The 22771-nt window shown below is 59.0% G+C and overlaps 2 protein-coding genes across 2 annotated transcripts in view; one reads left to right on the top strand and one right to left on the bottom strand.

Annotated features, from left to right (window-relative positions):
- Positions 1-22771, bottom strand: part of ST7L (suppression of tumorigenicity 7 like) — a 102356-nt gene that overhangs the window by 48483 nt on the left and 31102 nt on the right. The gene's annotated exons all lie outside the window — the stretch shown is intronic.
- On the top strand, positions 3693-22708 carry WNT2B (Wnt family member 2B). The gene is made up of 5 exons (XM_049831924.1): positions 3693-3858; positions 17589-17809; positions 19444-19721; positions 20166-20430; positions 21502-22708. The coding sequence occupies exons 1-5, from the start codon at positions 3695-3697 to the stop codon at positions 21729-21731; spliced, it is 1158 nt and encodes a 385-aa protein (XP_049687881.1). The 5' UTR covers positions 3693-3694; the 3' UTR covers positions 21732-22708.

The raw sequence follows: 22771 nt of genomic DNA, 5'->3' as shown, positions 1-22771 counted from the left end.
AGACCTTCCTTTTATAACTAAGCACTGAAGCTGTCAGGGCTCAGCGCACCCAAGGCTGTGGCTCAGCGCTAACCACAGGGTCTCCTTTACCAAACCAGAGAGACGCAGCTTGCAGAGACCACTCGGCTCTCGTGGCTGTCGTGTCCCAGTGCCGTCCCCCAGCAAGGAACCCCTTACCTGCCTCCAGCCAGCCTGGGACTGCCTCTCCCTGAGCATCCTCCTTGGCACAAGCCGGGGGGACACGGGGCCAGCAGCGGAGCTCCCAGCATGGAGCAGGACACCTTGCCACGAACATGGCTCTCACCTGGGGCTCCACTGGTGCTGCTGTGCTGGGCGGTGACGATGTCCAGCAGCACGTCCCTGCGGCGCCCAGGCCCTGCTGTGCTGTGGCTGGAGAGGAGACGAGCCCAGCGGAGGCTGTGCGCATTGCGCTGCCCTGCCGGCACATGGCTCCTCTGCGATCCCTTCTGCATAAGTTCAGGAGCTTGGCTGGGCCACACTATCCATCCCAAATTAAGTTCCCAATAAATATGTTTATAATGGGGCTTTGTTGCCTCAGAAAATAGGTTTCCCATGAGATCAGCAGGCCTGGCACTGAGGGTTATCCCGGGACAGTGATTTTTCCCCTTGGGGTTCCAGGCGGCTGTGATTATGCAAGGCTCCGAGTTATTCCTGGGACTGCCACATGAAAGGTTAGCTTCCTAGCTGTGCCCAGCACGGGCATTTTGGAGGTGCAGCAATCCCTCTGCAATCTCCACTAGCTCTGCGCGCTCCTGGCGCAGCCCCAGCACCTGTGCCTGCACAATCAAAGCAGGAATCCAGCGCCGCGGCGGGGGAGACAGCTGGGGAGGGAGAGCGACCTCCCAGCTCGCACTGCCAGAGTGAGCCTTGCCCACGGGGCAGAGCACCCTCGCCCACGGGAGGACGGCACAGGCAGGCAAGACCACGCTGCCTTCGCCTCCGTGAAAAGATGGGGAGACATCTGCAGAGCAGGCATGGATCCGGTACGCGTCCCTGGCTGGCAAACCCTGCCTGATGGTGCCCTGAGCACGCCGCAGGCTGGATGCCGCCTATGGAGCCGCTCTTTGGGGCAGGGAATGCCACAGACCATGCTCACCTGATCATTTCCTTACCCTGCTTTCCTCCCCAGGGGTAACACCAACCATGGGCTGTCCCTCTGCCCCTTGCCGCAGCTCCAAGCTGCGCAAGGCGTGATGCCGGGCCCTGCAGCGGCTGCCCTGGCTGCCCGCTGTGAGCAGCCACCACCTTCGGCACCCAGAGTGAGTCTCTGGAGTGACCGACCCACTAAAAAAATAGAGAGCTCGTTCCTTTGAAGTTAATGAATCGTGAAAGCCTTTGAAAGCAGAGCCTTGTTTATTTACTCACCGCAGCTCATGTGGACGAAGCACCCAGACATCCTGAGCGCACTGCTAATTTGAATGAAAGATCAAATGCGAGTCTCTGCCTGGCTGAGCCGCAGTTGGAGGAGCGAGGGCTGCCCCGGCCTTCCTCACTGCTGAATGCAGGCAGACAAGGGAGAGCCTGGCACAAACCCGGGGCAGTCCAGGGGACAGCTCGTGGGCTGCCCGTCAGGTCTTGTGGAGAAGAGCATCAAAATAAGCAGCCAGGCTGACAGAGAAATTCAGCAAGCTGGGTGCAAAGCTTTGTGAAACCTGCCCCAAGCATGCCACCTCAACACCTAAATTCAGCTGTGCCCCCCCCACTCTGCAGACACCCATCGCCCTCCCCTCCCAGGGCTGGTACCGCTGCCTGCACCGCTGCCTGCACCAGCTGCCTCTTGCCCTCATCCTACAGCCTGACCCAGAGGTCTCCTGCCCAGCACCGCATCACAGCCGAGACCTGCACACCCAGACAAATGTGGCGCTTGTCACCTTCTCCCCTTCCTTTCCCATCAGAGCAGGATACAGAGAGCTCGGCCTCCTCTCTTTGAATGAAAACAATCCAGTAACAGAAAAAAGCCCATAAAACGGCAACAGCAGGGACCCCAGCACGCCATCCGCTGTGATGGGTCTTCTAAACTAATTCACAGCCTTCCACACAAGTCTATAAATATCGTCCTTTTCAGCGCAATCACTTTATGAATAAGCTATAACGCAATATTCCATTTGGGGCTCTCGGACGAAAGGACAGCACCCTACCAGCACCAGCTTTCTGTGGCTGCAGTTTTCCAAAGTATAATTGGATTGTAACCAAGTGCAGGCTTCTAGTCCCCGTTCCCTCGGGCCGGGGAAGTCGCTCTCTGATCCGCAGCAACAGGAATGGGAAGGAAGAAGCGGAACGAGCTGAGCTGGTCAAAGGGGAGGGGGCGGCTGAGGGCTCCAGCAATGCGAAAAGGACGTTGGTGGATAACGAGGTTTACAATCCCGTTAAATAACTGGCACATCGGGAAGTGCCAGCAATGAGAGGTTACCCATTGCAGCCTAATGCCTGCCGACCTCGAGGGTGTGGAAGGGCCGGCCAGCCAGGGAACACACGGGGAAGAGGGAGCTCCCAGGTAAGGCTGGTCTTCACCGGCCACCAGCCCACGCTTTCAGGGCGCTGAAGGAAGGAGAGCTCAGGGCCAGGGGCAGCTCCCCGTCCCGCAGCCACAGACGGCAGAGGCGCGGCAGAGCTGCGAAACCTCTGGCCAAACTGGCACATAAGCGGGGCGGCCGGCGGCGGTCCCAGGGCAGCGAGGCGGTGGCTCTCGCGGGGGACGCCCCGGCCGCCGGCAGCGCCCGTCCCAAGAAGAGCGGCTGTGTCCCCCGTCCCCCGGGCCGCTGCCGGCAGGTTCCCGCGCCGCCCGCGCCGAGACCCCCCCACTCCGCCCGCCCGGCCAGCGCCGGAGCCGCCGGCTCCCCGGCCCGCGGGAGCGCTGCCGCCGGCGGCGGCGGCCCCGCGGGAGGCGGCGGAGGCGGGCGGGCAGGGCGCGGCCGGCGGCCCCCCAAGCGGGGCGCGGAGCCCCCGCGGAGCCCCCGCGGAGCGCGGCCGGCCGTTTCCCGCCCTGCAGTGACACCTGGCGGGGGCGAGCGCGGGAGGAGCCGGCGGCGGCCCCGGCCCCGAGCATCCCGCTGCGCCCCCGGCCCGGGCGGAGCCCGACGGGGCGGCCGCGGCCGGCGGCTCCGCGGCTCCCGGCTCCGCGGGCGCGGCCGGCGGGGCGGCGGCAGGGGCAGCCCCGGCGGCGGTGGGCAGGAGCCCGGAGGGGGCTGTCCGACGTGCCCTTGGGGAGGTGGGGGTCGGCCCGGCCGGAGCGGCGGCTCCGCGCCTCTGACTCTGCCCAATGAGAGCCCGCAGCACGGCGGGCGCTGTCAATATTTGGCCACGGCCCCCGCGCTCCCATCCCCAGTGCGTCCTCGCCCTCCGCGCAAGGACCTCTATGGCCCGGCCCGGCCCCGCCGCCCGCCCCGCGCCGCTCGGGGGGCGCCGGCCCCGCTGAGACGCCCCCCTCGGCCCGGGACCCCGCGGGGAGCCCCGCCGCCGCCCGGCCCTGCCCGGCCCGGCCCGGCCCGGCCCGGCCCTGCCGCCCCCCGCGCAGCAGCATGCGCCTGGGAGCGGGGGCCCAGCCGGGGCTCGCTCAGCAGCGCGGAGCCGGCAGCCCCGCCGCGGGGCCGTGACGGGCAGTGCCCCCGAGGGGAGCGCGGGCAGGACCCCCCTCCCCGGTCATTTCTCCGTCTGGACCCCGCCCCGGAGAGATATGCTCAGCCCAAACCGCCTGGAAGCGTCTCCTGGGATTGCCTTGGCCCCCGGGCGTGCGGAGTGCGGAGCCTTCCCTCGGACGGCGGGCGCGGCCCCGCGGCTTTGCCTGCCCCTCGTCCTCCTCCTGCTCGCCCTGACGCCCCGCGCCGACTCCTCGTGGTGGTGAGTCCCCCGCGACGGGTCCGCCGCCCCGACGGTCCCCGGGCCGCCGCCGGCGGGAGCCGCGCCGGGCTCGGCCGCCGGACCGGGACGGGGACGGGGCTGGGAAGCCCGGCCGGGGGCTGCGGCAGCGCCGGCGGGAGCGCGGCGAGCCCCGCCGGGCCGGGGCCGGAGCCGGAGCCCGACGTGCGGCCGTGGGAGCCCCGCGCGGGGCAGCGGGAGCCGGCGGGCGCCGGCCGGGGCTGCGCGGGCTCCCCCCGCCCCGCCGGGCGCATCGCGGGTCCCGGTCGCGGTGCCCGGCCCGGTCCCGGCCGGGAGCCCCCCGCGGCAGGACGGGCTCGGGGCTCCCCCCGGCTCCACCTGCGCGGCTCCGGCGGCGGCCCGGGCTCCCGGGGAAGCCGCAGCGGGCGGAGGGGGAACCGCCTTCGCCGCCGACCCGCCGCGGGGCCGGGGCTTTCCCCCGGGGCGCAGCCGCCGCAGCGCTCCCCGGGCACCCCGCGCCCCGAAAGCGCCGGCGCCGCCCGGTCGTGCCCGGGGGCCGGGACTTGCCGCGGGGACCCCCCCGGCTCCCGCCGCATCTGCCGGGGAGCCGAGCCCCGGGCGCCGTGACCCCCCCCCCCCGTCAAGCCGTCCCTCCCCGGGCAGCGGCGGGAGCAGGATTAGCCCTGGGTACGGTTTAGACCCTCCGCTCCCCCGAGCCCCGCTCTGCAACGCGGCGGTCGCGCCGGAGCTCGCAGCTCCCGACGGGCTGCGGTCTTGCCCCCCGCGCTTGTATTGCAGCTTCTAGTAAGCTGGGAAGTTGCTGTTCTCCATCCTTCGGATAAGATGAGGCTCTGTAGCAGATAGACGTGATGCCATAGAAAATACCAGCCCTCTAGAAATTAAGTCTCCTCCGGTCCCGACTCCTGTAACAACGAAAAGTGATGTATGCAGACCGAGAGTAATTAGGAAAACAAGGACCATGAAGTTTTCCAAGGGACGCCGTGCTGCTTCGGTAGTTCAGTAACACTGCAGAAACAAAGCCTTTGCTGCAGCAAAGTTCTCAGTGTCCCCCACCCTTAAAAGTCCTTTCTAATCTTGGGGAAGACACTGTTTTCCGTGCCAATCTCACCAACTCATTAGCACATTGCAGTGGATGAAGCAGAACTTAATCAAATTCAACCCATCTGCCACCGAAAGAGATCGGTGGTTTCTGGAATTCCTCAACTACCGTGGAGCATGTTGCGAGGGCCCGGGAGCGCTTAATAGTCATGCCGATAACACAAGTATTCCTAGTGTTTTGAGTGCACATCGGGGCGTGTGGCAGTCGTGGCCACGCTGGCATCCCTGGGAGAGTGATTCCAGGGTGAGGAAGGCGAACGGGAAAGCTGCGGGGCTGGGAGGGAGCGGGGAGCCCAGGGGACGTGCTGCTCGGGCAGCGGGTTGCAACCAGGCACAAAAGGTGGATTGTGTGAGGAGCTACTTCTTCCAGAGAGCAGCACAGCCTTCGGGGTGCACGTATAATGCAAACTAGCAATAGCGATGCCGTTCCCGGCCATGCCCGGAGGAGATCTCCTGCAGCCCGATCAGCCCACGGGGAACTGAAATCACTGGGCGAGAAAATGAGTCACTGTTGGCGAGTATCAGGTTGATACAAGCGCTGGCCTGGCTTCCAGCCGCCAGATCTGCCCCCACCCATCAGGGCAGGCGAAGACAGGACAGCATCTGTGCGGAAGGTGATGTTGCTGATACGCTAAAAGCTGAGGAAGGAAGGAAGAGTCTTAGGGCAGTGAGGAGGCTGGATTATTTCTCATCATTACCGAGGAGGCAAGAGAAGGGGAGGCTCGTTAGAGCTGAGGAGTGGGTGCAAGGGGTAAAGTAGCTGGAAAAAGACGAGGTACCGAGTAGTCACGGCGTCATCTGCTCCTAGCTGGGCAGTTCTGGTAACACGCTTGGATGCTGGCTGAAGGCTGAAAATTCTTTCTTCGGGGGAGTCTGAAAAACACCTATTTTCCTTGCTGTTGTACCCCACTTCTCCTCACGATGACTCCGCTGTGGTGTCTGCCCTAATTCCAAGCGCACGTCTTTTCCCAGCAAGTGGGAGGAAAACCAGCCACATTTTAAGCCTCGGTAGCTGTGGCTTATTTGGAGGAAGCTAGATTTAGCTCCTGCAGCGGTTCGTGTTCACAGCTTGCAGACCAAGTCCCCAGCTGGCAGCTTCTCGTTCGAGGGAGAAGGGAAAGCGGGGGGCAGCCCCCGGGGTGGCTGGGGCAGGAGCCCAGCCCGGGGCAGCCGGGGCCGGGCAGCTCCCCTGCGCAGCCTGGCTGGCTGCTCAGCGTGGCACAGCCAGGCACGATTCCCTTTGAATGTTTTCGGTTAGCAGAATTGGTCTCAGAGACCCTAAGTACGTGACTTTAAAATAAAAAAAAAAAATTAAAACCCAAACGCGTTAAACTCTAAAGTTCACATTTTCAATTGTCCTTTCTCTTCTGGAGACCAAAACATAACTAAGAAAAGCCTTCGCTGAAGCGAGCGCTGTTCTGTTGGACGTGTCAGTTCTGATAAAATAGCATGTTTAGATGAAATTGTGTTTTACTGAAAATGGTTTCAAACAGCTGTGGTTTGGGAAAAAGTTATTCAGTGATTTACATAGGTTTCCAAGCACATCCTTAGCACTACTGATATTACAGTAAATACATTTGGTGGTGCATCATCGTTCCTTATTATTATTATTGCCAAATTCTTCTAGGGATTCACACACAATAAACTTGTGGAAATAGAGGAAATGCTTCTCATTTTCAGAGTTGACTTTTAAAGTAGATTAATAGAAAAAAATGGGTCAGTTCTGATCACAGTACATGGAAAGGAAATATCAACCAAATGTTTCTTCTAAACAACTGCAAATTATTAATTTTCAGTGACGTCGGGAACGGCCCGTGCCGCCTCACAAAAACGCCAGGAATTGGTGAACTTTGGTGCTCGAAAAGGTGTCCATGGGTGCACGTGCGTGTGCATGTGCTCCGAGCACGTAGCGGCGAGAGGAGCGTTTGTGCGGGCAGAGAGGATGGGCTCGGGGCGGTGCGGTTGCGGCCGGCGGCACTGCCCGGGCTCCGAGGCCGCCGTGACTAACAGCAGGACGGCCGTGGCTGTGGGGAGCAGCATCCATGCAGAAATGTTCCCAAACTGTCACGTGTTACTTAGCAACAAAATACCAGCTGAAACACAGACGGAAATTAGGAAGGAATGCAAGGGGAAAATCCCTAAATCCCGTTTACACTTGAGTGGACTCGGGTAGGGAGAACAGCATCGTCCGGGGGACGGCGGCTCTCCCCGGCAGGCGCCTGCCTGGCAGGGCTGTGCCCCACGCGCGCTGCGAGAGGACATCGGGCCCCAAAAGCGGCCTCTGAAATTCCTTCCGCAAGATTTGGAAGGTTAAACAAAAGTTGCTTATAAACATAAACTGTGCAATAAACAAACTTGGTGTAAATAACTAAGTAGAGTTTACTGGCTATTGAGAGCCCCGCTAGCTGCTCTGGTGTGGAAAGCCATTTTAAATTGAAGGTTTGGTTAAAGAAAAATGTACACAGAGCCATATGCACACACACCACTGCACCCCACCCTCACACATACCCGCTTGCCTGCAAGCCCACATGAACCTTCCCAGCCCCCCGGCGCACCAAATCCTCGTTAGCTAACTTGTTTATTGCTAACCACAGCCCTTGGAAACTACAAATATTTAATTTCATCTGGCATTGGAACAGATGGGAGGCATCAGGCTCCCAAAAAGATAAAACAAATCTGTGGAAGGAAGACTAGCGCAAGCTTGGGCGCAGGTCGGGGAGCCTGGCGGCCACGTGGGGCTCCTCAAGGCATCGGCGGGTTACGGGGGCTCCCGGGGAGCCGCTGCACGCTGAGGGTAGGATGCCCAGACAGGCACTTGTAGGGATGCTCTAGTCCAGATTTAGGCAGCCACCACGCTCCAGCTCCCTTCCTCGGCCAGGGAAGGAGGTGTGTGTGCACGGGCAGGGAAGACGCACCAAGGGCAAATCACGAAGCAGGAGCGCCTGTCGCACCCTCCGCGCTAGAGCAACCTGGTGTCAAGCTGTTCCCGAGCGCTTGGCGAGGACATCCCCAACACAGGTGGAGAAGGGGACGTTCCCACCGTGATCGGTAGGATGGAGCGGTGCTCCCACAGCCGTTCCTCTCCGGGGTTTGCCGTGCATTTCCGTCGTGACACGGGGTGCTGGGTCCTGGTCCAGGTGCAGTGGATGGGCACAAAGAGTGGTGGAAAAATCGAGCCACGCATATGTGTGGATATAGGATATAGGAGCGAGGAGCTCATTTAAACAGGCATCACACTGAGGTGTGTGGGAGGGAAATAGCATCAACAGGAATGTTTGATATTAAGCCAAGGGAAAGACAGCTGCATGGAGCAACTCCACAGCCAGTCGGTGTAACCCTTTGGGGCGCGCGGGGGTGTCGCTGCCTCCCCTCCGTGCCAGTCTCAGGGGGGCAGACCCGCCGCAGCCCCAGGAGGGCTTCGCTAGCAGAGGGGCTAGCAGCTCGCGCGGCGGCTCCGAGATCTGCCTGCCCATAGCTCCCGCCGACGCCGTCCCGCGCCGGGGATGAGCCGTTCCCTCCCGCACGAGTGCCCCCGCTGCAGAGCAGCTCCTCGGCCGCCCGCTCTCGGCCGCAGGGCTGTCGCAGGCGAGGGACCGGGAGGGCAACCCGTCCTCTCAAAGGGGAGACGACGTGCGGCGCGGCAGCACTCGGGGGATCCCCGGGGGGTTCGCACCGGCTGTACTACGTTTGTTGTTGCAGAGCGCTTTGCGTGGCAATAAAAGCAGGAGGTCAGCGACCAGGAAGTCTTTATCCCGAGGCGTTCCGCAGCTCCGGCTGTCCAGGCAGCCGCGCTTTGAAAAATAAGTTTTAAAGTAACGTCAGACTGATGGAGAATGAACCCTGTGGCCTTTGCAGCAGTCCTGGTGTTCTTGGTTGGGGTGTATCGAACAGATGGGTTCTCTCAGTCACTCGGTGCCGTTATAATAATCCTAATTGTGTTTCTTAGTTCATTTATCATTATGGTCACTTTCACCTATAGGAAATCTTTCTCAGAAAGAAATGCAGAAGAAAAAAGCCCTCTGCTCTCCCAAAGTCATTACCTTTTACTATTGCTAATACCGATTTCAGCAGTGCCTGCAGCTCACCATGGGGAGATCTGTGCTGGGCTAGGTCGTGTAGAAACAACGCAGCCTCTGCTCTGAGCAGCAAGCACCCAACACACAGGATATGCCATGGGCAAAAGAATCATCCATCCTACTTTACCACCAGAGATTGTCTTACCTCCCCACCTCTTAGCAAAGTGCTTTGAGATTTTGGGAGAAAAAATTTGATACTTAAGGATAAAGCATTTTTTTGATGAGCAGTTTGCATTGTATTCATACATTGCCAACAACGCCGCCGAGGAATAGCCTTCACCCAGCGCTGAGCGAGATTTTGGCCACTATTGCAAAAGCCACCGGAGTCCTTTTCTCCCTCTGCTTCTATAACCTCCCACCCTCAGCCCTCCTCTGGCTCTGCAGCGGCCTGAGCACTCAGGGGCTTTGCTGCCCACCCGATAGATATTCTGCGCACACCGTATCTCGCCTTTACACCACAGCAAGCAGAGCAGGTCTCGATTTCCAGGTCACTCTCGATACAAGATGCCAACAACAAACCCCGCCACGTCAGCCGAGGGGACGGCAGGGCAGGGCGCTCATTTGGGTGCAGCTCCCCGGGACTGCAGCGTTTCCCGGACATTTCAGTCCTTCCCACAGAAACTGCATCCCACTGACTGCACATGGGTGCAGGAAAACCACAGAGAGGGGACTCCGACAAGGAACCAAAGGCACACAACTGGAAAAAGGGTGATACACAAGAAACAGTAAGATCATGGTGCAGAAAATGAAAAATATGTCCCTTGAATGGCACTGGTAGTGGCTCAGCATTATGATATTAAAAAGTATTCAAGTGAGACTAACACTCTCAACGTACAGAGTAGTGGCTCTAAGTGAGGAAATTAGGGCTATTAATCATTCCAAGGCGTTAACAATTCCAGCAGGCCAGGATGGCCCTGTTCCCAGTGGGGCTTAGTAAAATACTCAGGGTTTATAATAATAAAATAATACCTCAAATGTCTATAGCACCTTGCAACCCAAAGTGCTTTGCAGTTGGCTATAAATTGTCTGCCCACGGCCAGGGAGAGCAGAGGAAGGAGAGTGCAGCATCCTTGGGAAGTATGCAAAGAACTGGAGGAGGTGAAATGCTGCCAGGCGCGTTGGAATTTGCTCTTTATCAGGCAAAGAGGCAGGGATGTTGGATTTGATCCTATCTGCACGAGGTGTCTCCAATAGCTGCCTAAGGCTTTCCAGCCTCCCACCAAAATACAGATTTTGTGTCGACTCAATGGGATGGGAAGAGAACAGAAGCCAACATAGTTTGGCTCTCAAGTTGATCTTTCAGGACTATCGGAGTGGTTACAAGAGCAATGGGGAGGTGAATCAGTTTCCCCAAGGGAAGAACTCCAACAGCCTCCGATACCACCAAGAAGCCAGACCACGCTTTCACCTTACCTCAGCAGCTCCTGGAGTACAAGTCGGCAGCGACGAGGCTCTACGCAAAACCAGCTCACGGCCCCAGCCTGCGGGACGGATGGTGCAAGAGGCCGAGCATCTCCCACCTGAGGATACAGGGACCGGGTCTCCGGCAGCTGCGGGGCAGCACTGCCGTCCCCCAGCGCTAGTCCAGGAGAAGAGGCTGGAGATGTCCTCACAGGCACAGGGCTCGGGCACACGTCAGTCGGAAGAGGTACAGCCGGACCATGCTTCACCCAGGCATGGACAAGGGGAACTCGGGGGTTCTCACAGCGTTCGGTTTGCAGAAAGACCTAGGGAAACCCCCAGCGCCGTAAGTGACGGTGGAGCCTAAACCAGTGCCAGGCCACCCCTCCCAGGGCTGGTTCTGGGAGCAGGCAGCATTCACAGTTGACCAGCACCAGGACCAAGCCCCAGTTACGGCTCGGCTCACGGGCGTCTGGTGGCACCGGAGCTGCGGAGGGGCTCAAAGCTCAGCGTTTCTTCCAAACGGTGCTGAGGTTATTTGCCTGAGTTATATTAGGTGGGAGAGCTACGCGTGACAGGCGGTTGGTGGCCATCAGAGGATATCGAGTTGAGAGGCATGCTAAACGTGGCCAGGAACAACACCTTGGTGCTTTTCTTGCTTCCTTGCTTTTTTGTTTTGTTTTTCTGTGTTGTTTTAAACGTGGCTTGGTCAAGTTTAGAGCCCCTGAGTGCTGCTGTGCACACAGTGTCGGGCTGCCTGCATCTTTTTACTGCTGGTAAGAAAAGAGCCTGTTAGGAACCCCTGGGAGCAGTTGACACGGCCGGGGGTCCGGCGATTTAAGCAGTCCAGATTGCCTTAACCAAGTTGAAAACACCCTGCACTTGATGAGAGGCAGTATCAGGAAAGACAAATTCTCAAGCTGAAAACCCATTAGATGGGATGTCGGAGCTAAGCCGGCTGCCTGTGCTGAGAGCCGGCTTCAGGTCGGAGGAGCATCTCCCGGCGATTTCAAAGCCATCGCGCTGACAGGGTTTGTGGTGCTGTGTCCCTCCCCGCGCTTCTGTTCCTGCCCTGCTCGGCCGCTGAGCAAGGAGTTACAAACAGTTGGCAGAGTGTTTTGGGGATCCTCGGGAAGAGGGAAGCCACAGGAAGGAGATCTGTTAGCCTGCTGTCAGTTTTCAGCCATGAGCGCTCTCTCTGCATTAACAAGTGAGACAAGGAAGCCTCGTGCCCCGGCTCCCCGTGTGCCACGGCTGGCGGGCGGCACCGGCCGCCCTGGTTGGGGAGGTTCGCCCTGCGCCGTGCCGGGGAGCAGCCGGAGGCACCCGGAGCTGCCCCGGCTGAGCTTCCCCGCGCCTGGACCCTGGCTCACTGCATCATCGTAGCTGCTTGCACGGGCATCCTTCTCCCAGTGTAAAGCTAACCTACGACAGCAATTTTAGTTACGCTCAGCTTGTATTGATCTAATTTAAAATTGTGCCTTCAGTGGTGCAGCCCCGATTTGCCCACAGTGGGAACTTCCAACATTTCAGCAGCTGTTTTAATTCTAAAGCAGAGCGCAAAAATTTTACATATTGACAGGTAAATTTGAAATTTTTGGAATTTTGGAAGTTTTCATTTGCCTGAGAATGGCAATTCCAAAAATTTCCCTTTGGAAATCAAGCAATGCTCAAATAGGTTCTTCAATGCCACACAAATGGTGCAAAATGAAATAGTAGATACAGCAGTGTGTCTAATAGAATTTTCACTAGAAACTGAATTGGCGCACTACTGTATTTCTCAACAACACCTTGGCATTATGGAGAAGCAACAAATGAAAGCAAGTTCCAATTCCGCTGAAGTGTACCCGTTCCCATGAAATGCTTTCCTTTCTCCAAAACCTCATTTTCCAAGAGGCATTTTCCACCCGATACCTACTAGCGAGTCCAGAACAGTGGCGTGGCTCCAGCTAAGCCTCTCCTGGTCTCGGATCTCCCGGGTCACCACGATGCGGGAGGCCACGGAGGCAGCCGTTCCGCAAAGCCGGGGCACGTGGCCGGCACGAGAGGAGAGCAGCCGGGCTGTTTTGGAGAGCCGCAACCAGAGCCACCTGCACCCGCACGCCTGGGCAAAGGCCGATACCGCGCAACGAGGCAAGCCCTGGGCTGGCACCAGGAGGGAACGCAGAGCTTTCCCCGGCCACCGCAACGCCCGCAGCCCCGCAATGGCTGGTATTTCCTCACAAAGCTCAGCCCAGCCCTGCGCAAAGCGAGCGGCAGCCGGGCACGCCGCAGAGGTACGAGGCTTCGCCCCTGCCGGGCTGACTTACCCGCTCCCGGGAGAAACGTCGCGTCGCGGGTGGCTGCTGACGGCCGGAGCTGGGTCTGCACAGGAGCTTCGCTGCCGTTGCCTCTTTGGGACCGGAGAGCTTCCCCCACAAAGAACTGGGTCAGCCAGTAGAGTTTTAGCTATTAAACAAAACTACTGCCAACAGCTCTGAGTTACGAAAAAAATCGGGATGTGCCCCAGGTCTATATTGCAGGGGGCTGTTTATTTATAACGAATGGGAAACTGAATTTCCCTTTGGAGCATCTTCCTACCTTGAGCTCTAGAGTGATGGTTCCCTCTGAACGCTGTTTTGCAGAGCACCCCCCAAGCCCCCATAAACGCAGCCCGGTGCTCCTGGGGGCCGGAGAAACCCCTCAGCAGCCCCACAGCCAGTTTGCTCACCTGGCCAGGTAACACGTTTGGGGCAGGCTGGAGCGGTCTCCTTTCTCCAGCAGTAGAAGTTCCCATCTGCCTGTTGGTAAGGTGCCTTAGGCTCTGGCTACGCTCTCGATCCCCCCACCACTACACCTGGGCTACAGTGCTTTTCCTGAGTATTTTGGTCTTTCCTATTAAAGAGCTCAGCAACTGGGAAGCTGCACACTATGTGGGTGCCAAAAGCACGGTTCATTGATCCAGAAAAAGATTCCAGCACGGTGAAGATGGAGAAGGAACAAGGTGTACTGGGATCTGATCCTTGGGGCAAGATGCAGCAGATCCCAGGAACTCACGGCCCACGTGGCAACTGTGGGGATCCCCTCCTAACCCGCAGGGAACTGCACGTACAGGGAGGAGAGCAGCCGTGGATAGGAAAGCTCTGAGCTGTTCAGACTTTCACCAGAGCAGTCTGAGCTGAGGGCAGAGACACGACACGGGCCGCGCAGTTCTGCGAGAGCACCCTGAGGAGTCTGCAAGTCCTTTGGGAAGCTGGGCAGGCTCTTGTGGGAAGCGCGGGAGCAGGACACATACAGCACGGAGGCAAGCCGTGGAAGGGGGTTAGCACAAAATGCATGCTGCCAAGTAAATAGATGCGTCTGCCTCTGATTTGCATGTTTATCTTAGAAGCAATTTAGGTTTCTCCTTGTTTACAAGAGTTGAAGTCAGCAGACTCTTAGAACAAGAACAACAACTGGGAGCCAACATGTGACAGTTCTCTCCTGTTCCCCCAGTGCATCGGAGTGGCCGGCGCTCAGGGGCTGTTGCGAAGGAGCTTGCTTCAGCTGCACCGGTGGACGTGTCCGTGCAATGGATTTACTTGCAGGGAGGAGAAAGGCTAGCCGGGAGCGAGGAGCGCTTTACCTCCTTTACCTGGCAGGCTCGGAAAGCACTTGCCTTCGTAACGTGAAGTCTCTGCTGCTGCTGTGCAAGTCGCTCCTTGCAGGGAACGGGGAAGGGAGGGCGGGAGGCAGAGGCCCGGTGCCACGCGTGGTAGCACAGCGTTTCCATCAGCACTGCGGCTCACACCCATCTCCTGGCCGCTGAACTCTAGGAGCAAATGGGAAACACAGCAAGCTTGGGATTGCATGCTGCTTTGCAAGAAGTAAATGATGCAGCATCGCGCAGCCAGAGGCTGTCGGAGGGATCGGTGCCAGCCCCTCTGCCTGAGCTGAGCAAACAGACACTGTGAGAGGACCTCACAGGAGGCAGCAGCCCATGGACCCCCGTTTGACAAGATGGGGGATCATTATCCCCACGTGCTCTTAATTATTAACTCCCTCCCTCCCTCCCAGCTCCTCCTCGCTGCAGGCTGCCCGGCTCTCACAGGCTGCTCCTGCCTCTCTCCTTCTGACCATGCAGAAGTCCAGGCCCGAGCAGCATCCAGCATCGGGAGCAGTTCCTCTCACAGACTTTTCTGGACGCAGGGCTTGGGGTTTTTTCCTGCTGTAAAAATGCAGATTCCCCAAGAGTACAGCATTTCACAGAAGCTTGCCACTTCCAGCACAACTTCATTTTTTAAAAATGAAGTTCTGATAAGGCAGCTGGGAACTTCTCAGAACATCCATTGTCTTTCCCATTTCAGTGTTTTTAAAATGTCATAGGTTTTTAGAAATAAAATCGGAAGGGATGCTTTAATCAATCCAAAACAAATGTTTGGGTTTTTTCCCTCCCAAAATTCTGCTTGGCAGAATTTTCTGAAGTTCCCCGTCTCGCTCCATTTCAGAGTAACTGAACCCAACTGGAGTATTTCTCACGAAATGGAAGATCTCGGTCTCGCTGAGATAACTGCAGCCTTTCCAAGACACGTGAGGAATTTTCCCCCTTGTTGTGCCATGCCACTTTCCAACGCCACAGCAACCGTAGGATGGTTTTCAGTACATAATCTCCAATGGAGGCGTGTAGGTACTGCAACAAATACGCTGCTTGATTGCAGCCACAAGCAAAAAGGGGGGTGCAACCACCGAGCCCGGCGGGCGTCTGGGACCCTGCACGGCCAGGTGTTCCCTTGGGGTCGGTGCCCTTCACCCTGCTCTCCTTCCACTTTCTCCTGCTGATAATGTTTGCTCTGATCTGGGTATTTGGCAGGAGAATTAACGAGAAGTAATTAGCTCACAGTGTGAAAAAGGGAGCGCCTGGTGTTTATCTTGTCTGGAGGGTTTTCCTTGATCTCAGTCTCCCGGGGGATGGTGTTAGTCAGTGCTTTATCTGCCGGCTCTCCCGGCGTGGAGGCAGCTCCTCTGCCAGCTGCCAGCGTGTCTCCCCAAAGCCAGCCCTGCTTACAGCCCACCGGCGTTACCAAAGACCGGTGCCGCAGCTCAGCAGCGCTGGAGGCGGACAGGGGATGGCGGTCCCGCAAGGTCCCTGGTGAGGCGGCCCATCAAAGAACGTTTTACCTTTTCCAGCTTTCCCAGCATCTCTTTCCTCCAGTGAAGGGGAGCTTTGGCTACTGCTGCAACCTCCATCCTGCAACACCGCTGCCTCCCAGCAGCCTCGTCCCAGCTCCTGGCAGCGCGGGCAGGGACACGTCAGCCATCCCCATCCTTGCTGGGACCGGGCAGGCTGGGCAGAACAAATTCAGGGCCAGGGTACCTGGCCACACGCTTTCCCCACGGGATCTTTGCAGCCCCACTCGAGACCCCTGGCCTGTGCCATTGTCCAGCTGGTGGGATGCTCCTCCACGCTGCCCTACTCACCACGGGAAGGAACTGGCCACTCTCGCAGCTCAGCGTGAGCAAGGCAATTAAACGTCTGCAGTCGGTACTGCTTGATGAGCTCCTGTGGGCTTTTCTTTCCTGAACGGTTTTGCCATCTCCCTTGCTCCCCTGCTCTGCAGGATGAAAGGCTGACGAGCAAGCCTGTGAAAATAACGCTCGCTGGCCCCCAGAGTTGGGGCTTGCAAAGCCATGGGGAGCCGGGTCTATTATCCTCAGCTCCAGCCTGAGATGACCTTGTGCTTCTGCCAGCGTTTAAACAAAATATTTTAAAAAAGGGAACAGTTCCCATTGCTTTCTGCGCTCGCAGGGCTTTCCTGAGCCTGCGAGCTCTCTCTGGGGCCGATAGAAGTGATAGAACATGGCCAGAGAGAGACAATGAAATATTGCCCAAGCTTACTGCTTTTTATTATTCTTAAAGGAAGGTTCTTACTTCCAGTCTGGGGGGTTGAAAAATTTGAATCCTACCCAAACCTCATCCCTTCCAGCCAGAATCACAGCTCCGCGCTCTGTGGCAAACATCGTCCTCCGGCACAGGCAGCTGCTGCCTGGCTGGGGCGAGCGGGCGGCGCAGGCAGCGACTGACCGGGATGGAAAATTCCATCTCACCGCCATTGTCCGGGCTGGTGCAAGGCTGCGGGGCAGAGCTCGGGGTCCCTTCCCTGTGTCCGTGGAAGGCTGCCCGTGGGGCTCAGCCACGCTCTACCAGACTGTTGTTTGCACGTTGTCTTTCTGCTCCGAGCTCCCGCCCTCTCCCCACCGCTGCAGGGAGGGGACCGGGGTGCAGGCAGGGTACAGGCAGGACAGGAGGCACAGCGTAGTTCTCCCAGTTATCCAGCTTCAGAGTGTGACCATAACTGTTCACTGGTGCAAGAGGGGCACAGAGAGGGCTAGATAGCTGGGGGCTTAATGGTGTGGACGAGGACTGCAGCAACAAGATGCGAAGCAAGCTCCTCTTTCTCCCCCACACGGGCATCGCGCCTCTGCCATGGACTGTTGTTCCCCCCGTGTGCCCCAGCCAGCGTGCAGGCAGGAGACGGTGCAGAGCCTGCACCAGCACCGGCTGTGCTGGTCTCAGCTGGGCTCCATCCTGCTGCGCTCAGCAGGGCCGGGCTGCAGAGCAGGGCTGGGATGTAGGGAAGAGGGTGGGAGGGAGGTTTTGCACATCAGCAAGTTCCTCCGCTGCTGCCCCAGGAGCTCACAGAGAGCCCAGGCTCTCAGGGGCACGGGACCCGTGACTTGCAGCACCCATAGCTGGCTGTCTCCTGGGGGAGGCGGGCTCCACAGGGCTCCCTGCCGCAGCGATGCACGCACAGAGCAGATCTTCGCCTGCCCCAGGCTGGTGCGGCTTGGGATTATTTTGTTAAACACAAAGACCAAAGCTGTGATGGCTCAGCAGTGCCCTGTCCCTGCGTCCTGCCTGTCTTAACAGCAGCACCGGGCAGGTCTCGCTGCGCAGCCAAGCAGCGTGCTGCGCAGCATCCCCGGCTCGCCCACGCCAAGGGGATGCTGCAAGGAGGGGACACCGCTGTGGGGGTACGCCCTTGGCAGAGCCCAGAGCAGCTGTGACACAGCTAGAAAGAAAAGAGTGGGCTTCAGTACAAGCCCTCCCACCCAGCTGGTGGGGACCCGGGGAGCCAGAGCCCCGCACCTTCCCCCTCCGTGGGCAGCGTGCTAATGTGGCACCGTTCTCTCTCGCAGGTATATCGGGGCGCTGGGCGCGAGGGTGATCTGCGATAACATCCCAGGGCTGGTGAACAAGCAGCGGCAGCTGTGCCAGAGATATCCTGACATCATGCAGTCGGTCGGGGAGGGAGCCAAGGAGTGGATCCGGGAGTGCCAGCACCAGTTCCGGCACCACCGCTGGAACTGCAGCACCCTGGACCGGGACCACACCGTCTTCGGCCGGGTCATGCTGCGAAGTAGGTTCTGCCCCATCCCCTTCCCACTACCATGTGCCTTGTCTCCCTGGGAGAGTCTCTCCTCTCGCAGGGCTGCCGTGCCCAGTGGCTTGGATTACTCCCTTAGAAGAGCTTTGCCTTTCCCTGTAAATTAATCAAGCAGTAATGGGAGCGGAGCACTGCATTCGGAATAGCTGCACCAGATGAGATGGAACAGGGGGAGCACTGGGGGAGAAGGGGGAAGGAGGAGACACCTCCAGAGAACAGGCTCATATGTAAACAGTAATGGGATATATAAATATTTGGAGAGCAGGGTTGGCCAGGACTCAGCAATTCACGTGGGAACTGGCTGTTCCCTTGCCTGGCAAGGGAGGCAAAGCAGAGCCACGGCTCCAGTCCTCGCTTCGGGCTCCAAGGTGGAGGAGGACCACGGCTACGGGGCAGACATCAGCCCTGTACGAACGGCTGGGCTGGGCGCAGACCCTGCCCGGGAGGGACCTTCCCGCTCCAGGTGAGGGACAGGTACGACACAGCAGGGATGGACTCTAGGAGCGAAGAGGAAGGGTGCGACGGGGACAGGGGTGGTTCCAGAGCAGGAGCAGCATCGTGGGCTCCAGCCGCCCCCCGGGAGGGCTCCGGCAGCGAGCAGACCCCGGTGCAGGCAGCGGCGCTCCGGGACAGATGCTGCTGCTCCCCGTGATGTGCCGGGGTGCATCCAGCCACGTGGCCTCCAAATCAAAGGCGGCTGGGAAGAGCCTTTCGACTCGCCAGGAGCAGCTCATATGGAGAACATGTGAGCGCCCGTGGAGGGAGCCGGCGAGCGGGGGGCTTGCTCCCAGCTGGCGGGGGGATGGGGCAGCTGCCCGGCGGGGCGGACAAGCAGCAGAGCCTGCAAACCAGACCCCCAGCAAGGAGCGGGCTGGAGGGAAGGGGGCTGCGAGCCGGGACGCGGCACTCACCCTGCCGCGCTGCAGCCTGCGTGGTCCCAGCCTCTCCGTCCCCGCGACGGCACCTTTACTCCTGCCCGCATCCTCTCCTGGCAAAGGATGGGGAATGATGAAAGCTCCTTGCCACAGCCCCATCCTGCGAGGCCCAAAGAGAGCTCTGCTGCCTTTGAAGTTGCTTTCAAAGGCTCTCAAAATGAAGACGAACGTGGTTTTGATTTGCAGCTTCTTTTACAGCGTTATAAAAACAGCTGCGAACTTGAACCAGAGACATAAAATAGCAGGCGGCAAGCTGTGCCACGCAGGGAAAGCTGAGCCGGGCCGGAGCTGGCGCCAGCTCCCGCGCTCGGCATCACCCCGGGAGGGAGGCGGCCCCGGCCGAAGGGTGCTGGCTGGTCCTGCCGTCGCAGCACCAGCAGGCACCGCCTGGCCCCTGAGCCGCAGGTCAGCGAGGGGGACTGGTCGGGCAGTCCCGAGAGCGGCGCAACGTCCCGAGCCTCAACGTGAATTTCCCCTTAGTCTGAAAGTGCCAGGGAAGCCGAGGCTGGACTCGGTGGCCAGCAGAGATGGCCAGGCTTGGCTTACCTGTGTGCGGGACGGTCTCACCCCCAGCCGTGAACGTGCTGCCGCACGGTGCCCTGCTCCTTGGTGGGCTGCAGGCGCCTGGCACGGCACGCTCACTCCCCGTCCCCGTTTCTCTTCCCATGGTAGGCAGCAGGGAGGCCGCCTTCGTCTACGCCATCTCCTCGGCCGGAGTGGTCTACGCCATCACGCGGGCGTGCAGCCAAGGGGACCTGAAGGCCTGCAGCTGCGACCCGCTCAAGAGGGGCCGCTCCAAGGACGAGCGCGGGGAGTTCGACTGGGGCGGCTGCAGCGACAACATCAACTACGGGATCCGGTTTGCCAAAGCCTTCGTGGACGCCAAGGAGAAGAAAGTGAAGGACGCCCGGGCGCTGATGAACCTGCACAACAACCGCTGCGGGAGGATGGTGAGCGCAGCCCTCGCGGCCGAGCCGAGCGCCTGGCCCGCCGTCCCACCGGCACCTCTCGCAGGGGAACGGGCAGTGGGAGCAGCTCGGGAATATGGGCAGGATACGGGCAGGACCCTGGGTGTCCGCGGAGGGCAGGTCCCGCTGCAGACGGGGGCAGGATGCTGCCCTGCCTTCCCAGTGCCCCCCTGGATGCTCTGCCCGGGGACCGGCCCCACAGGGATGGCAGGACCCTGCTTGCCTTTGCCCCCAGCACACGTCCTCACTGATGCTGGCATCAGTGACCGTGGGAACGTGCCCTCCACACGCAGCACCCCTCTCCTGTTAGAAGCCCCGTCCCGCACAAGGGAGGGCCGATAAGCTGCACCAGGAACAAGCAGACCCAGGCGTGATGTCTGACGCCCAGGGTGACCGCCGGTCCTCATGGCATCTCTGTTCCCGCAGGCTGTGAAACGTTTCCTGAAGCTGGAGTGCAAATGCCATGGGGTCAGCGGCTCCTGCACACTAAGGACTTGTTGGCTGGCAATGTCAGATTTTCGAAAAACAGGGGATTACCTAAGGAAGAAATACAATGGGGCCATCCAGGTGACGATGAACCAGGACGGCACTGGCTTCACGGTGGCCAACAAGAACTTCAGGAAGCCCACGAAAACAGATCTGGTGTATTTTGAGAACTCACCCGATTACTGCGTGATGGACAAGTCAGCAGGTAAAAACCAAAGCTCCAGTCATTGCCCAAAAGCAGCTCTGCTTCCCCTCCTGACAGGCCAGCAGCTTCCCAACTAGCCCAGCCTGGCCAGGCTGCTTTGGGACGTCAGCTTCCCCACTGAACCCCAGTCCCCAGTGTGGGGTTACCCAGGCCCTCAGCGGGTGTTGGTGCTCACTGGAGCACTGGGTCCCCACAGCACCTCACACCTGCACAGACAGGACTGGGTTTGTCCAAAATCCCCAGGCTTTACACCAAAGATCCAAACCCCTCAGGCCTCTTGTAATGAATGTAGCGCAGCGTTTCCTGAGAGCCTTTCTCCTGCAGAGCAAAGCTCCTTAAATAGGCAATAAATAGCCCGTTTTGTGCAGTAGGCTGCCGGCTTCTCTGAACCCAGCCCGAGGCTGGGATGAGAGTGGGGAAGGCCTGTCAGGGCTGCTCAGCTCCTGCAGAGAGGTCAACGGTTTCTCAGCCTGCAGCATCCCCGGGTCAGGGGTTCGCAGTCGGCACGGGGGCTCAGGAAGGCAGCACATGCTCCTGCCGCCCTTCAGTGAGCCCTAAGCCTGAGCAGAGGGGGCACTTCTAGCTTTGCCAGCTGCAAAGCCCAGCTTGGCAGGCGTACGCCGCTCCAGGGCCCCCCCCGGGCGCAGAGGGGCCGCACAAAGCCCATCCCCGTCCCGTCCCCCGCCTTGCGCTCTGGGCAGCAGCGGTGCAGGCTCCAGCAGCGCGTGCGGGGAAGGGGCTGTGCAGAGGGTCACCGAAGCCGCATCCCTGGCCAGGCTCGCTACCCGTGCCGCAGCCCACGCCCCTAGAGCAAAGCAAGCACAGGCTCCGCAACCTCTTCCCCGCAGCCTGTGCCCAGCCTTCGGAAGCCACACCGCGGCACCGTGCTGCGGCACGTGCTGTGACAGATACGAGATTTCACCACTGCTAAGGCAGTCGTACCCGAGGTCTCCGTTGCAGACGGTAGATACCCCATCTTATCGCTGCCAACAGTTGCGGGGCCGGGGGGGAGGAAGCGTTTGAACAAGATGGAGAAGGGACACCCTGACCTGCTCTCGCTTCCTTCCCCAGGCTCCCTGGGCACGGCCGGTCGCGTGTGCAACAAGATGTCCCGCGGGACGGACGGCTGCGAGGTGATGTGCTGCGGGCGGGGGTACGACACCACGCGCGTCACTCGCATCACCAAGTGCGAGTGCAAGTTCCACTGGTGCTGCGCTGTGCGCTGCAAGGAGTGCGAGGACACTGTGGACGTGCACACGTGTAAAGCACCGAAACGGGCCGAGTGGTTGGACCAGACCTGAGGAGACGGGAGCACAGAGGGAAGAATCCACTGCCGCCACCCCCCCTTGCAATTTTTTTAAAACCCTGTGCCCCGAGGGCCGTGACATTCTGGGAGCTGTAGTTCAACTGCATGGCTTTTATTTAATTAATTCTGCAAAGCACTAAAGAAAGGACTGCATTTCCCAGGAGGTACTGTGGACCCTTCTGTTTGCTCAGCAAAACTAATCCCCTACCTAGGAGGAGTCTGCAATCCTTGCTTCAACTGTGAAACTGCTGTTGTCCGTTGTTCTCTTTGCAAAGGGACGGCGCAACCGATACAGACTTGGAGGACCGATCGTCGGGATGCGATGGCTGAGGAAACCTGCACCTCCCCACAGAATTTACATTGCAGTAAAGTTTCACCAGCAAAAAACCACTAGTTCAGAATAATCTGCTCTTGCAGAAAGCATCCTTGCTTTTACTTTTTTGCAACGCCAGAGGAAGAGTGTTGCAAGCCCGTAAGGCAGTTCCATAAGGCAGTTCCGTGATACCTGCATTTCCCTCGAGCAGACCCGGCACACTGCTCCTGGCCACTGCTGACCCCGCTGAGCAAGAGCAACCTCTGCACGAGGCTTCTCCCCATCTCCCCAGCGAAGGTGACAAGCGGAGCTGTAAATTGGGACTGAAACCTGAATGACTGCACACAGCCAAGGGCCACCCCTAGATGCTGGCAGACACAGAGGTCTAGAGAAAGCAAACAAAATCTGTGAACTTACTGGTAGGTTCTTAAGTCAACAGATACAACAGCGTCTCTGTAAAATTCACTTGTATGTTGTGTATACTGCTTATTATTTTAAGTCAAAATTCATTATAAACCTATATCAGAAAATTATGTTCTTTGCTTTTTGAACTCCTGCACACCCAGTTGGGTGCTTCCCCCAAGGCAGGAATCAGCCCGCAGCATTTCTTTTACCTGCTTGCCTGCAGCTCCTCCGGTCCTTAAGCACACAGACCTTCCTGCCCTGGGAGTTATTTTGTTTCCCACAAAGCAGAGACATGGCATCCAGCATGCACAGCCCCA

This window comes from Accipiter gentilis, chromosome 29 (genome assembly GCF_929443795.1).
Source record: "Accipiter gentilis chromosome 29, bAccGen1.1, whole genome shotgun sequence".
NCBI classification, from domain to species: domain Eukaryota; kingdom Metazoa; phylum Chordata; class Aves; order Accipitriformes; family Accipitridae; genus Astur; species Astur gentilis.
This window is presented reverse-complemented; position numbering and strand designations above follow the sequence as displayed.

Bases quoted from the DNA above. Each gene is read 5' to 3' on its own strand.
- WNT2B (XM_049831924.1), top strand. From the start codon at position 3,695: ATGCTCAGCCCAAACCGCCTGGAAGCGTCTCCTGGGATTGCCTTGGCC. The intron at 19,722-20,165 runs GTGAGCGCAGCC...CTGTTCCCGCAG, and splicing joins ACAACCGCTGCGGGAGGATG to GCTGTGAAACGTTTCCTGAA. The intron at 20,431-21,501 runs GTAAAAACCAAA...TTCCTTCCCCAG, and splicing joins CGTGATGGACAAGTCAGCAG to GCTCCCTGGGCACGGCCGGT.